Source organism: Parambassis ranga, chromosome 22, assembly GCF_900634625.1.
Source record: "Parambassis ranga chromosome 22, fParRan2.1, whole genome shotgun sequence".
Lineage (NCBI taxonomy): Eukaryota > Metazoa > Chordata > Actinopteri > Ambassidae > Parambassis > Parambassis ranga.
In genome coordinates this window covers 9,036,855-9,052,162 of record NC_041042.1, presented here as the reverse complement: position 1 = coordinate 9,052,162, position 15,308 = coordinate 9,036,855, and the positions used below count along the sequence as shown (strand labels likewise).

The window sequence follows — 15,308 nt, the reverse complement described above, 5'->3', positions numbered from 1 at the left end:
ATGTCAAACAAGATCGCATCTCTACATATTAGAATTTAAGTGCAGTCATCAAAGTGCCTCTTACTGTCACACTGTAGGGAAAGTAGCCAGGCACAATTAATTTGCTCATAATCACTTTTCTCCTGTTCCCCAGGTGCTGCACTGCTGTGTGTCCGGCTCCAACCTGCACACCCAACAGAGCCACTATCTCCTCAGTCTGTCAGACTTGTCCAGTGACTATGACCTCATGCTAGGTCAGGTTAAGAGCTGCGAGCCACCTGCCTCCCAGACAGCCACCTCAGACTTCGGCAACTTGCTCACTGTAGCTGAGGGTAAGAAAACACAACAGATACAATAATTAAGCTGGATGTGTCAGTATCTATAGACACTTGTGTGCTTGAGTAAAGGCTGGGACTTTGTTTGACATGCTTCAATATGACCTATAGTATGGAGCTGAACCCCCACCCACCCACCCCCCCCCCCAACAAAATCACCCAAAAAAGGTTACATGTAAAAGCAAATTTTAAGTAGCCATCCATTTGGAGCCTCTCCATTAAATGTCAATATCTTATTAAAGTATAAAAAGGAAATCAGCCATCACAGGGAATGGAATGTTCACATTAGTGCTTAGCCCTAAAGAGAAGACCCATTATGGGGTTTAGATAAAAATGTTTTTTTTTTCCTGACCTTGTGATTCCATTAGGCAATATATTCTACACTCTCTCTCTCTCTCTCGTGTCCTCAACTTCTAAAAGTCCTTAAAGTACAAAGTGCAAATGTCTGCTGAAACAATGTAAAAAAAAATTAAACAGTAGCTTTTGTCTAGAAAATTTCACCACACCTTTTGCTTTTTGGTACACAGCTGCACCGAGTCTTAGGTAGAAATAACAAAACACTATCAAAAGGGCAAACCAAAGAGTGCCGGCCTAGTTATATTCATGCCCTCACCTCATATTGATCAAGTCACATCAAAGGACCAGTGCATCACTAATGCAGCTTGGCCTGCTTTCTAAAGAGCTTTCTCCACTTTGATGGGGGATGATGGTATTGATAGCACTATCACAATGCAAGAGTGCATCTTCTTGTTTTTCCCACATCACTACAGAATAAAGCACGGCATGCCTTTCACTTGGGAGTAAAAACCTGTGCATTTACATAAATGCAATCTACAAAGTAGAGTTCTATTCAGCTGCTTGTAAAGATGGTGGTTCTCATTAGCACTTGGCTAGTCTCAGAGCTTATCCATTGTAACAAGATTCAATGGGCTTTTCAAAGTTGTCTCTTATGATTAGATGCTACCTACTTAGAGGTGTGCTAGCCAAGCTATTGTAAGAAATGAATAAAATACTCCTATTAGTAATCATAAATGAGATTTGGCTTTGTGTAAAAAGAGCTAATAGAGATGCTAGAATGTCTACACACAAATGTGGAGCTTTATAAATACAGATACGTTAACATATTATAAATGATGTCCAGCTGTATACTGAACCCATCACTGATTTTCAATTTCGATCCCATTTTAAACATTCTCACATATTTTCCTTTATTGATGGTCTCATTATTTTAACCCCTGTCTTCATTCACAGAAAAGCGGCGCCGTAACATGGAACTGATACCTCTGACAGCACGGATGGTCATGACACACCTAGTCAACCATCTGGGCCATCATCCTCTGAGCGGTGGCCCTGCTCTTCTCCACAGCCTTGTGAGCGAAAATCACGACAACCCATATGTGGAGTCATCTGAGCTCTCGTCTGAGGTCTTTAAAAGCCCAAATCTGCAGCTGTTTGTCTTCAATGACAGCACACTGGTGTCCTACCTACAGATCCCTGCTGAGACACCCAATGTGGGACACCCTCCCCACCCTTCCTCCCAAGTGCGTGTCATTGTCCGGGACATCTCGGGCAAGTACTCTTGGGATGGAGCAATTCTGTACAGCACGACACAGGAAGACTCTGACATGGGTGTTTTTGATGCTAGCGACGTTCCTCTTTCATCGACCACTACAGTCACGCATAGCAAAAACCAGCCCACGTCTCCAGTAAAAGGACCACGAAAAAGTTTTTGCTCAGTCTCAGACTACTTTTCTAACTGTTATGAGGAGGATGAGGTCGATGTACTGGATAAGCTCTTGGAGGACCTCGGCCGCAGCAGCCCAGAATGCCTGCCACACCCACAACTCAGGCTCAACCAACCAGCACCATCACCCCATGGCATGAACTTAGAGCAAGAGAATGCCATCCTGGAAGCTATTCTCCGTCAGACTCAGCAGGAGGAGGAGCAAGTGAGGAGGTGGGATGCTGATGTAAGCTTTCGGGCTGCATGCCAGAGAGAGCCCTCCCACCAGGAACCAAAGGCACCTTTCTACTTCTGTCGGCTGCTTCTTAATGATCTTGGCATGAACTCTTGGGATCGAAGGTATTACCAAAAATTGTCTACCATTAGTAGTGTAGTTTGCGCTGTACTGGAGAAAGATATTAACTGAAATGGTAAAGTGGCACTGTAAGAAGTTACACAAGAGTCATTGATCTCAATCTGTTGCTTTCTTCATTTCTTCATGTAATGCAGCTTGTTTTCTCAAAAAGAGAAAAAGTAAACTTAAAGGCACGTGGTTGTCTGCACAACCTTAATCCTCTCTCCACAGGGTAAAAGTGCCCAGCTGTTTTCACTAAGGTCTGCCTTGCCACATCTTTGCTGTGCTACCCCGTAAATTAAAAGCTTACACCTCTTAATGGTGATGGTGCAACAGGCACAGAGCAAATAGGAGATTGTGGTTTGCACCTGTGCCTTTTTTGACTTTTTTTTGGGAAATCAAAACTGCAAAACAAAACTTTGAACAGAAACTATTCGTTGTTTGTTGTCACCAGTATGGCAGATTGCTGGTGTTTGTTTTGTTTACAGTGGTAAAACTATAGTTATCATGATAATGTTTTTTATTTTTTTTATCAAACAGGAAAAGCTTTCATTTGTTGAAGAAAAATTCTAAACTCCTAAGGGAGCTGAAGAATTTGGATTCCAGGCAGTGGTAAGGTTATAGATTTATATCACATTATATATCATATGTCAGAATTAATCATTGTACTTATAATGTAGCCCACTGATAACTTTCTAAGGCTTTAAGTCATATTTTCCCACTCCTCCCTTGTGATTAATCTGTGCCATCCTCTGCTGATCACACGCCTTGAAGTCTACTACTGTCACTGTTGTTGTCCTTGTCTTACTGTTACTTTCTCGTTGCCCATACTCTACACATGGCTAATGACAGAAGCTTATAAAAGTATACCGTCAGGATTGGGCCTTATTCTCCCAGACTGCCTGAATTGGTTGGGCATAACCTGTGCGCAAGCATGCAAAGTGCCCTAAATCTACAGCACAATGCACTGCCATAGCAACAGGGAAAGTAGAGGGTCTTCCATTCTTTTGTAAATTATGGAGAGATAGCGGGCAAATTTTCCAACCTGGCATGTTCTTTTCTTCACTTAATGCTCTTCGTATTTTATTAAACTGTACTACACATAGACATGCAGTTTACCATGATGATCAAGTTTGACCTAGTATGTTGCTTTGCTCGATTCACATCCCCCTATTGGAGTGGCTGTAGTAGATTTTCGAGTTTTGTTACATTTGTAAAATTAGCTGTTGTGGTAATGTTCAATGTTATATGTTTGTTGTTTTTGTAATGTAGTCGAGAAACACACAAGATTGCTGTGTTCTACATTGGAGAAGGCCAAGAAGACAAGTGCTCCATCTTGTCAAACAGTGCAGGAAGCCAGGCCTATGAAGACTTTGTTTCTGGACTGGGGTGGGAGGTACAAACAACCACACCTTTAAACCATCACACACCGCATCAACATTTCCAGCCTAAATATGTAGATACAGATGCACAGGCACTCTCAGAACACACTAAATTGTACATGCGTCCTTTAGGTGGATCTGGCCACACACTGTGGCTTTATGGGGGGCCTCCAGAGGAACGGCAGCACAGGTCTAACAGCTCCTTACTATGCTACCTCCACTGTGGAAGTCATTTTCCATGTCTCCACACGCATGCCATCTGATTCTGATGACTGCCTCACCAAAAAGGTAAAAAATAAATCGTCTTTGTGATAACATGTGTTATGCTACAATTTGACTGTTCTGTGCCATGTGTTGAAGTAATTGCACAACTGACAGGTTGTGTTTGTTAATCAAGAGAAAATAGAGCTTTGCCCATTTGATGCAGAGAAATGGCTACATAGCCATGCCTTCCCTAAGCTGAATGTTGTTGTAGCCTCTAGTTCTGTGTTAAGCTGTGATCAGGAGGTGTGACTCCAGAGTGCGGGCATTGATTAGTGACCCTGGCCAGGAAGGCCTGAGGAGTAGAGAATCGCAGGCGCGTGAGTGAAGAGAGGGCATGTGCCGCTGTGGTAATGACTATGATTCTGCTAGCCCCTGCCCCCCTCCCTGTGTGCTGTGACCAGGGCCTGGATTCAGCCATTATCTCTCCCTGCTAGGGCAGGCGCCGGCCGGATGCCGGCAGGATCCTTTTATCCAATTCCTGCTGCCGCCACAGGAACGATCGATTGGGTTCTGCAGTGGGATTCTGAGCTCTAGTGTAGCAGTAGCAGTTAGCACGAAGAAATGAGCCGCAAGGCCCCTGCCCGTGCTGCCAATCTTCTCATACAGTACCCTGCTGAGAAGGGAAATTCATTAGGCTCTCCTCATAGCCAGCCACACTCCAGCCCTCAACTGACTTCCCCCTTTCCATTTTAGAAATAATCCCCTGCTCATTCCGAACCTATGCTGAACTTAGAGGCAACAAAAATTAGGGAAGAGTTTGACTTAGCTTGGCCAGAGTGAGTTGCAGGGTGGATTGGCCATGTCCACAGCGAATGTGCTGCCACTCCACTTCCATTCGTTTCACCAGGAACTTCTGTAATTGCTCATGTTCACCTTGCACAGATCTCCACACCAGCCACAGGTCTAACAAAAATTGGCAGGCTGGCTGCATGCGCAAATGCTTCAGAAAAAAATGGGAGAAAAAGAGAAGAGAATGTGGAATGAAGAATTGGAATGAGAAACCGGCTTTGTCTGTGTCCAAGTATGATGTTTCTCTGTCAATTTAAAAATAACACTTTTAGTCCAGCAGTCACCCACTTTACTGCCTGTAACCACAGAGGCATACTGTGGGGAGAGATGGATGGGGCAGCTCTTGCTGAGCAGATTGCCTGTTTGAAGACGATGGAAGAGGGAAAACAGCTAAACCAGAAAGAGTAGAGGGAAAACCATGAATTCCTCAATCCAATTGTGGGTTGTAGGGCAGTGCAGGCTGCACCAGTAGCAGCTGGCTTCAGTAATGCGGTTATAGAAGTGACCTGTATGGTCGAGGGTCAGGCCGTGTAGGCTGTGTGCATGTGTTAGTTAGTGTGAGAAAGAAAGGGAGATAGACAGGAGCCTTAGCCATCACACTTACCCCCAGGCACTACAGCTTAACTGGTCTGCTGCAGGTTGTTTTTATAAGGAACCTCTTGTGTTTCGGGGTCCTCTGATTTGCTCTTTCCATGTGATGCCCATTGGCTAGAAGGGAGGTCAAAGAGGGCTAATTGGACAAGAGCCTTTGACTTGAATCACATTTTATTAACGAAGTCTCAAACATTTGGATGTGATTAACAAGGGGGTAAATAGATTGGTGCAGAAAATGATTGACTAGAGCATAAGCATCCTCATTAAACTTGTCATTCAGCTCATCCAAATGCTAATATCTTAACCCAAATTAACATCCCAGTGTTGATTGTCTACCACAAATGCATATTCAACATTTTCTGTGAAATTGTCCCAGTGACTGACCTGGCTGGTACCTGCTGATCCTTGGACAGACAGACTGAATTGGCAAGCTCCAGTAATCAGCATGCCGTGGATTTGTTTAAGATTACCGTATTACCATAATTAAGGGCTTATAATAGAATGTGCTAATTGCATTTTTGGTGGCGAGGGCATGTTTCTTAATGGCTCATTAGGCCAACAGTACATTGGCAGATGTTTTCTTCTGAGTAGAGGCTCACTTTTCAGTGTCCATGATACCCCAGAAAATGGACGGACTGTTTGATTCAACCTCACTGGACAAGCAGCTAATAAGTGATTTACACTTGTCGGAGAATATAATGTAGCTGTGTTCATCTATTTTACTTTGGAGAGGGAAAAGCTGTTTACCTTTTTTAAAGTAGCATCTGTCAATTTCCCGTCATTTAAGTATATCTTCTTGTCCTGCCCAGTTTCATTTGTGTTTGTGAATAGAGTGGAAATGGGAAGCAATTTAATCTCTGATGGGGAAGGTTAATTGGATTTGAATTATTTGGTTTTAAAATGCTCAATTTTGTCCACTTTGTGCTTGCTATTTAAATTTGTAATGAAAAAGCTATGAAAAGAGCAAAAAACAGAGGCCAAGCTCATATTTAAGCCATTGCTTTCAAAGTTTGCAATTTAGCAGTAAATATTTACCTTGCTTTTGCTCCTGCAACATGCAGTGATGAAAGCTAGCTCACTTTTAAATGAAATCTTTACTGACCTGACAAACCAGGAAATAATATATCAGTCATTCCCTTTAAACCTCTTACACCTCAGTTCTCTCCACAGTCAATGGGGAGGGGTTGTCAAAAGCACAGAATGGACATGCCCTAATCGACCTAAATTTGTGTTCCTGTCATCATCACCATAGTGAGAAAAATTACATGCTCTTGCCAGGTCCTTGATTAGACTGATTTTGTTTGTTTGGTAGCTGCGTCACCTGGGAAATGACGAGGTACACATAGTGTGGTCTGAGCACACCAGGGACTACCGCCGTGGCATCATTCCCACTGACTTTGGAGATGTGCTTATAATCATCTATCCAATGAAGAACCACATGTATTTCATCCAAATCATGAAGAAACCCCAGGTAAACTTCTAAGTCTAAATATTTGATGTGAAAATGGCTTATTGTCGGCTGTTAATAAATGTGCTGTGCTAATTTCCTAAATCTGTTATATGTGTCCATATTACAGTCCCTTGTCTATTCAGACTTTGCTGTGAAGTTTCTAGCTTCTTTCTCCAGTTATGGTTACTGCCTGAAGGCTCTCCGTTTCCCCTACTCCAGCAGTGCATTATTACCCACACTGTGGGTATGTGCTCTCAGAGATGGTTACTGTCCTTTGTTGGATAGCTTTCATCTTGGTTACTCCGTAGTACTGCACTCGATGTGTGGCCTCTCAGAGGATGGTGAAATTTCTTTGTCCAATACGACTGGCCTCAGGTTTATACACTATATTTTCTATATGGTTGTAATTAATCTGTTGCCTATTATTCTCTATTGAGGCGCTATTTTGAAGACCATCATGCATTACTGTATTGATATTATAGGTATTAATTGTATACCCAGTATAGATGATCATACTAATCATTTATTTAGAATTAAATTGAAATACTGGTTGTTGATGGTAAGTTAAGATATTTGTGCACAAAATGGAGAAGGGCAAAAACAAAAGCTGCAACTGTAGTGCTTCCCAACCCCCATAACAAGCAAATTGTTCTAGAAGTATTTCAAGGAACCTGTAAAGCTATCTGCCTGAATATTTGTGTGCATACTGCCATGGGCATTTCCACAGTCTGACAAATTATTATTTTAATTCGTTCCAATTCTGTTTCAAATGTGTTCATTGTTTATTTTGTCAATAAACTTGATGATTGTCAAGTTGAAGACAGCAGGACCTTTTGGAAACACTTTGACATTCACGTCAACTTCCGGGTCAATGACTATTGAGCTTCAGTGATTAAGGGCCTTCTTCCAATATGCATGAACAGAAGCTTGTACCCACATACTAATGCTGTTGCTTAAACTCATATTGCTCCTTTGTATTTGTTCAGTAGCTCAATATAAGGGCATTGTTTTGGTATTGATTGTCATTCTAATTTCATTTGCTAACATTGATTCACATTAGATATGTGTGGTTGTCATGCTAAGTTAGGTAAAATACAATTTCAACTTCAACCCTTGCCCTAAACAGATGGAAGAACAGTTTTTTTAATCATCCCTCTTTTATTTTCAGGTACACAATGATGAGACCTAAACAAACGTGTGTTTTAATGACTTATTTTCAGATGCTTTATACTTTTAATATACGTGTTTTTTTTTCTCATAACTTCCTCAGGTTCCTTTCTTTGGGCCTCTCTTTAATGGCGCCATCGTCACTGGGACACTGCTGCCAAGTTTAGTACGGGCCACTTGTATCAATGCCAGCAGAGCTGTCAAGTCCCGGCTGACTCTCTACCAGAGCTTGTATCCTTTTTGCCTCATTTACTCTCCACTGTGTTAGACCAGGACAGCAGGACAACAGAGGAATGCAACAAAAATCCACCACTAACTCAAAAAGCTGAGATCATTAGCATGAGCGTATAGTAGCAATAGATTTATGATGATCTCATTACAGGTAAAACATTACTGAGCTTCATTTTTAAACATTACCCATTTGGGTAAATTCATTGAGACATGTGGCTGGCTTGTCACGTTAGCCAATGTACACAGCTGAGCACTGACATTGATCTTTATGGGTTATCTGATTTACATACAACTATTAGGCAGGGGCTGGAGCCTGGAGCAACATGGGTGGTTGTAAGGCTGTTTTGGGTAGAAGCACAGATCATGTGTCATCATCTATCAGTACCGTTTTATAGAGGACAAGAAGAGCCAAAATAAAAGCACTATCAGCAAATGCAAACAAGTGCATACAGACTGAAGCACACCCACACTCCCATTTCTCCACCCATCCGTCCAACAGTGTGCCGTTAAGAGCCTGACTCCAGCTGTAGTTGTCAGTTGGTTTAAAGAGAGTGTAATTACCAATGGAGATGAATTAGCATGTGAATGCCAGCAGCACGGAGTTCGAGGCGTGAGATGGGGTAGGGGTGGGGGGTGTAGGGGGGCAGATTCACGATGGCCCCTGGAGGGGGAAACCTGATCTCCTCGGACAGCATGTACAGCACCGCCTCACCAGAACCACGCTGCCCCTCTGGCGGTTGCTATAGAAACCTCCCCCCAAGGAGGTTTGATCCGTATTGAGGACTGGTATCTATTTTTTTAAAACATAGGCATAATTCAAAAATATGTTTTTAAAGTATTATCAAGTTTGTGTGCGATGGTAATTTACGACAATGGTGTTTGCAGCACACCACGTCTGGGGTGTGTGTCAGTATGTGTGCGTCTGTATGCATTTCACAGTGCATCACATCGCCTGGCCCCCCACCTGAATATCAGGCCTTGTCTGTGTTTCCCTGGGGGCATCCTGAGTGACAGATGTCTGTTACCCGACGCCAAGTGAATTAGCCCAGTGTGACTCTCAGTGCCAGAGGGGGGCTAGCCACAGGCTTGCCTGCCTCTGGGAGACGCACAGAGCGGGGCAGTTGAGGAGGGTGACAGTAACAGGCCCCTGCTAAGCCGCAAAAACCTCACCTGGCATTCCTCAGCAGAGGAACAGTCAGCACAAAGGCATGATCTATGAGAGGAGATAAGCTCTGCCTCTGGAGTTCTGGCACTGATAGGCTGCCAGGCCTCAAACACTCCAAGAGAGGAGATGAATGGATGTGCCAGGCAAAGCACACTGCCAAAATGAGTGTCTGCATGTCTGCCTGCTGTATGTCTGCCTAGCTAGAGAGCTTGCGAGGACAGTGGCAATGTGTAAACAAAAGAAAAAACCAAAATGTTTGGTGTCATGTGAAAGTGATAACTGATGATATTATACTTTATGAAAATTGGTTTTGCTGAATACCACGAGTGACACAATGTCCAGCAGCGGCATGAACCATAAATGAAAGAGCGTCTTGAGTGCCAGGTGGAGTCATTCTTGTAGATGCTTTGATCATTGGATTTGCTTCTTCAGCCTTTTGCACTTTGGTCGTTTCAGTTCTTCCATTTTATCAGGATATGCAGCTCTTTATCTTTCACAGGTTGGAACAATGACACAGCCTTCTTTTGGAGGATGTGTGTTTTTGTGCAAGATGAAAATCCTCATCCTTAGTTTACCCCTTCACAATGCCTTAACAATCCACAGTCTGCTCTCTGCCTGTGAGGCCACTCTCCAAGGTAATTAGTTGAATATTTCTTCAAAGAGAAGCTATATGACCCCTGTGTGTCCAGATAAAAGGCCAGTATGGCTCTGCAGCTCCCTCTCTCACACCGTCACAAGGCTCGAGAGGACTCCAGCAGTCTGTCACAGGATCTCTCAAGCTAATAGGATTTGATATTGAAAAATGACCACCAGCAACATTTTCAGAAAATCCACACAGATAGGCCGCAGGAGTGTTTTTCAGATGGATACTACCTCTTGCTATTTTTTCTATCTTTAGCCCATCTTGTCCCCGCTCTCCTTTTCCTATGTCTGATTTGTAAAAATCTGCGTTGTTGCACTGTTTTTTTTAAACATGTACAGCCCTCAGTGTCAGCTAAAATTTATGTCAGTTTATTTAGTCAAATGCACAAGCTTGGCCCTATAAGCGTCATATCACAAGCCTCTCACAGACAACTCATAATGTATCATTTATTATTTATATGCTTGATTGAAAATGCAGCTGGTCTGGCTTTGTGTTCTAAGTGTATTGTCTGCAACTTGTTCGCCCTTCACAGCTGAATTTTAAATATGTGTGGCCACAAAATGTTCAATCCAAAACAACTTAGATTTTTATTAACTGTTGTTTTTATTGATTCATTTGCAATACAGTGGCATAAGTGAATTTCAAGTTTTACTTCTGTCATCAAAGGAATGATTGTCGGCTTGAAAGAGATTATGAGGATGTTTGGGTCACCTGAACCCAGCCTGTCACTGGATGGCCTTGCTGTCTGTGGCCATTTACTAAGTGACGAAGCTCCTACATGCTGTCACTATGGAATAATGTCTTCATCCAGAAGGTTGGATCCATTTCTCTCTTCAACAAGCACTTGAGTTTGATGTACCATCCGTCAGTCTTTGTGATGGTGCCATTGTTAAAGGTAAAAACTGTCCAAGTGTTTTGGGGAGATGGCAAGTTACTAATAGGTGAGACAATGCGAAACTGACCTTGATTCAGAGACATAGCCTCCCTACTGGACAGAATCAATAGCTTTTGCACACTGCCCCTTAGTCCCCATATTCGGCTCTGACACACAAGTAAACACACACACACACACTCAGATCCATCTCCAGGCAGCGATCAATAACCATAATCTGTTTCTGCCCATCGCCAGTCATGCGAGCCAGGCTTTTAGGTGGCGTGTGTGTTAGTGAGTGTGTGTCTGTGTGCAGTAGTGGAAAGAGGAGAGGGAGGCTTGGTCCTGCTGTCTTTCATGTTCCCTCAGAGGCTCACATAAGCATATCTACAGTCCCCCAACTCCATTGCCCAAATCGAGATGTATGTACTATCACAAGATATATACCGAAAACACCATGATTGTGATACCCTGTATGCACTCCTTAGTGTGTTGTTGCTGCATCCCCAGACGTCAACATAATTATTACTCACTGCATTAACAGTGACATATTCTCACACCCCTTCTGTGCAACTTATTGTCCCACTCTCATCCTGCCATTTTTCTGTTCTTTTGTATACTGTAAGATTCTTCACCTAGCGGAGATGAAAGTGCGCCTGTATGCATGATAGGGTGTCATGAATAGGATCTGCCATGTTAGTGTTGTCTCACATGAATTATTTAGCATCGTTGATAGGTCTAATTTGCCAGCTGTTGTGCCATAACTGTCGGCAGTCTCATGGATAATACTCAGCAGTCTATATCACTATGAAATACAGTGCTTGACTGGGCACAGTGAGACGCCAAGCCAGTCATTATATGTTGGATTCATAATGTATTGGTGCTAGCTGATGTGAGTGTAACTGGCCAACTTCCTGTTTATTTGAAATAGGGCTGACTAACATTGTTTTTGTAATATACAGTAAAATTTGTGTATGGCGTAGGTCACCTTGACTTATTAAGTGATTTATTTTTAATGACAAACAATATTACTGGATATTAAACCCTTGAGTTGGAGGATGTTGGCTGTGTTATTAGGTAGTTGGCTGTTGGGTAGGGGGGATAGTTATGAGTTAAAGTGTCCCTGCTTTGTGTTGGCATTGGTAGTATGGGTGGAGACTGGTATTGGCGTTGGTAGGGTGGCTGAGAGTTTACGCAGTATTTGAGGGGCTACAGAAAAAGGAGGGGTCTCTCCCCCACTGAATGTTTTAACCTAATCCCATTATCAGTGTAGCGCACTGCCTCCCATCTCTTCCCCCTCCTTATTCCTTCTCCCTCCCACTCCTCTCTCCAGCTGACCAGCTGTTCCTGCCGGGACTCACGACAATGTCCAATGTGTTCAGATCACCGAGTACCCCCTTACACACACCCCCGCGCTTCCACTACACACACATACACAAATGAACAGAGCGCAGTCCATGCACAACCAAAGCAATTGCCAAGCCCATTGCTGGAGCCTAGGAAGGCCTACAGGGAGGAGGGTGTTAGTTATGGAAGAAGGGGGTAGCTTTGGGGGTGTGGAGGGGGCAAGCACAGGCCTGTCAAACCAAGAGCCCTGACTCAGGAGGCAACCCAGCTCGGATGGCATATGGCGTCTAGCTTCATACAACATGCAAAAGTATTCCCCCCCTCCATTCCCTGTCTCCCTCTCCTGCTGCTAATGCAGAATGACTCATAGCATTACTCATTTTTTTCCCCTTTCTACACCCCCCCACCTTAGATTAGATCCTCCTCCTCTTGCCACCCAGCCCTTAACAAAAGGCGTCCACTGCATGGCACCCACACCCTTAAAGCCCCTGGGGCCTAGCCCAGCCCAGCATGCACTCTGGAGTTTGAGCTTCATGGGGGCCGACCCTTTTAAACACAGGTAGAGCAGGCATGGAACCAGACGGCCAACAGCAGGGACCCAGAGCCCCGCCTAGTGTAGTCTATACACACTGCTGGTGTGTATAGACTGACTGTTGTGCCTGTTGGTGTATATCAGTTTTTCCTTCATATTTACAGTGTAGTAAGCTGCCGTTATATTGTTATACCCCCATTTTCAAACATGTGCATTCTGATTATTTTCTATGCACCATGTGTCATTTATGGGTCTTACTACAACCCTTCTACCAGAATAATTGTTTTCTTATTTAACTTTAGTTTAGCTGGTCTTATTCACATTTTTGTATATTTCCTAATTTACTTTAGTTAAATGTTAATTATCTGATATTAATAACCCATATACAGTACCACAGTGCTTTTCAGAAAGAACTGAATTTATTCAATTCATTAAGTAATAAATACATTGAAATGTTAGCTATTTATAGTAAAATCTGCATAGCTTAGAGTAACCCAAAGAATGTCATGCTCTGTGTATTTTTAAACTTGAACCCACCCCCACCCTCAGGCCCCTCCTTCTCTCTCTCCGTCTGTTATGCATTCATGTCTGACATCTGTCTGTTTGTGAGCTGCAAAGTGAAAGCCAGTTTTGCATAGGATTAACTTGTCCAAGTTCCTGGCTTGGGATTGTATTGTGTGTACAGTTCTGTAAAGGATTTTATGTATTTTGTTTTGGTAACTGCTTATCACACTGCTTATCACTATCACAAGTAGGGAATACTGGTATTTAATTACTCTTCTAATTACGGCAAAAACCCAAAAGCAAGAAAAAAACTACTCCTCAGTTTCTACATTTGGTAGACAAATTTTAAAATAGTATATAGCAATAAATGTTGGATTAATTTGATGATTGGACGATTCTAGAAAAAAAGGTATAAACTTTAGTCTTAATTTAGGCTTTACAGAGTAAATTCCCACATATTAACAATCAAAGAGTACAGCACAGTACTTGTTACAGCTATAGTTTGTATATGATTAGTATGTAAGGGAATGGGTCCAAATATGTTCAGCTGGAAGTTAACACTCATCAGGGTTTGTATCCTTGGAAATACTATCCCCTCAGTTTTCAACAAAAACGGGCGGGTTGTCATTAGACATTGTACTTGTAGCTAAGGTACTTTGACCCTGCTGTCACTACTGGATATGGCTGCACTGTCATTTAGAAGACACATTCATTGTGATTGATGTGTGGTTGTGCTGCTTCTAGCTTGGGTGTAAAAACCTGTCTGTCTGCTTTAAGTGATTAGCATCCAGCTAGCCATTCCATCTGTTACCCCTAGCCCTGTTTAATTAATGAACTTTCTTTTCCACCCTACAGCCAGCCAGTGCAACACTAACGCAAAAGCTGTTAGCCCACTCAGGTTATCCAAATGGGTGCGTGTGTTCTCCCCCCCCCCTTTACTGGGTGCGTTCTCATTGATTAGTTATGTTTTGTTTTCCCCTCTTTTGTCTCAGGGTTCTTGAAGGGAGGGTTAATGAGCTTTCCTGGCAAGCTGCAGTGCTTGGAATCTGGGGATAAATGGGAATAATTTTGCTGGGTTTTTTTTGTTTTGTTTTTTTTTTTTGATGGACTTGGCAGGGATGTGAAGCCTCGTGCCACCACGTGTGTTTGTGTGTATGTGAATGGTAATGTGTGTTTGTTTGGATGTGTGTGAATGGCTTTGAGGAGGGGTATATTGCATTTCATCCCTGCTGGTCCATTATTACTCTTCAGAAGCCGGGAATCTGGAACACTCTTTTAACAGTTGGCTCCATCACTATTCATCTTCTAGCCATCTCAGCAAAACTCTTGTCCTGTCCTCCTTTTTAACACCAAGTAGTCTCTCCTTTCCTTTATGTCCCTTCTTCCTTCCGTGTGTCTCACTACAAGGCACTGGACAGCCCTTTGTCCAGCTAAAGCTGCCCTCTTTTGTTTGTGCGGCCTTTTTTATCCTTGTGCTAATCGCCGTGGTCGTGTGCCTGAGTTGGACCCCATATTTCACGCTCAGCTCTCCTTTGTTTGACACACCGCCCCTGATAAGAATCCCAATTCTAGGGCCTCTCTGATATTGAAATCCAACAGCGGCGTAGAAAGAGCCTTCAATCATCCATTATCTGTGCTCCAGTGATTACCATTCAATCTCCCAGGGTCCAGGCTCCTCATCATCAGCCCCAGAGCCGAGGCTGTCCCCTGAAAGAACCTGCATCCCTTAACGCCTCTGTCACATTCAAGCATATCCATAGATATTTTTGACGCCGTCTTGAGACAGCCCTGCATTGAATGCTGCTGGGAAATGTCAGTGAAATGTCACTCATCGCTCTCCACTGGAATCTCTTGGTCTCTGATGTGGTCCTGGGTTTTTCAGGGACTCTTGTGAAGACACCTTGTGACATTATTGGCGTCTTTGTCCCTAAATGGCCATTAAATTTTCAATTCTCTTTTTTTCTTCAGAGACTGTGC

At 43.1% G+C, this 15,308-nt stretch overlaps 1 protein-coding gene across 5 annotated transcripts in view; it reads left to right on the top strand.

Moving 5' to 3' along the window:
* ralgapa2 (Ral GTPase activating protein catalytic subunit alpha 2) overlaps positions 1-15,308 on the top strand; it is a 70,979-nt gene that overhangs the window by 38,672 nt on the left and 16,999 nt on the right. For all 5 annotated transcript variants that reach the window (XR_003669452.1, XM_028395215.1, XM_028395211.1 and 2 more), the window contains 7 exons: positions 134-311; positions 1,566-2,397; positions 2,933-3,004; positions 3,665-3,788; positions 3,907-4,062; positions 6,734-6,892; positions 8,142-8,269. Coding sequence is in view for 4 of the 5 variants with exons in the window: in XM_028395215.1 (XP_028251016.1) it covers positions 134-311; positions 1,566-2,397; positions 2,933-3,004; positions 3,665-3,788; positions 3,907-4,062; positions 6,734-6,892; positions 8,142-8,269 (1,649 nt within the window). In the remaining variant the exon portion in view is untranslated. The remainder of the gene's footprint in view (positions 1-133; positions 312-1,565; positions 2,398-2,932; positions 3,005-3,664; positions 3,789-3,906; positions 4,063-6,733; positions 6,893-8,141; positions 8,270-15,308) is intronic.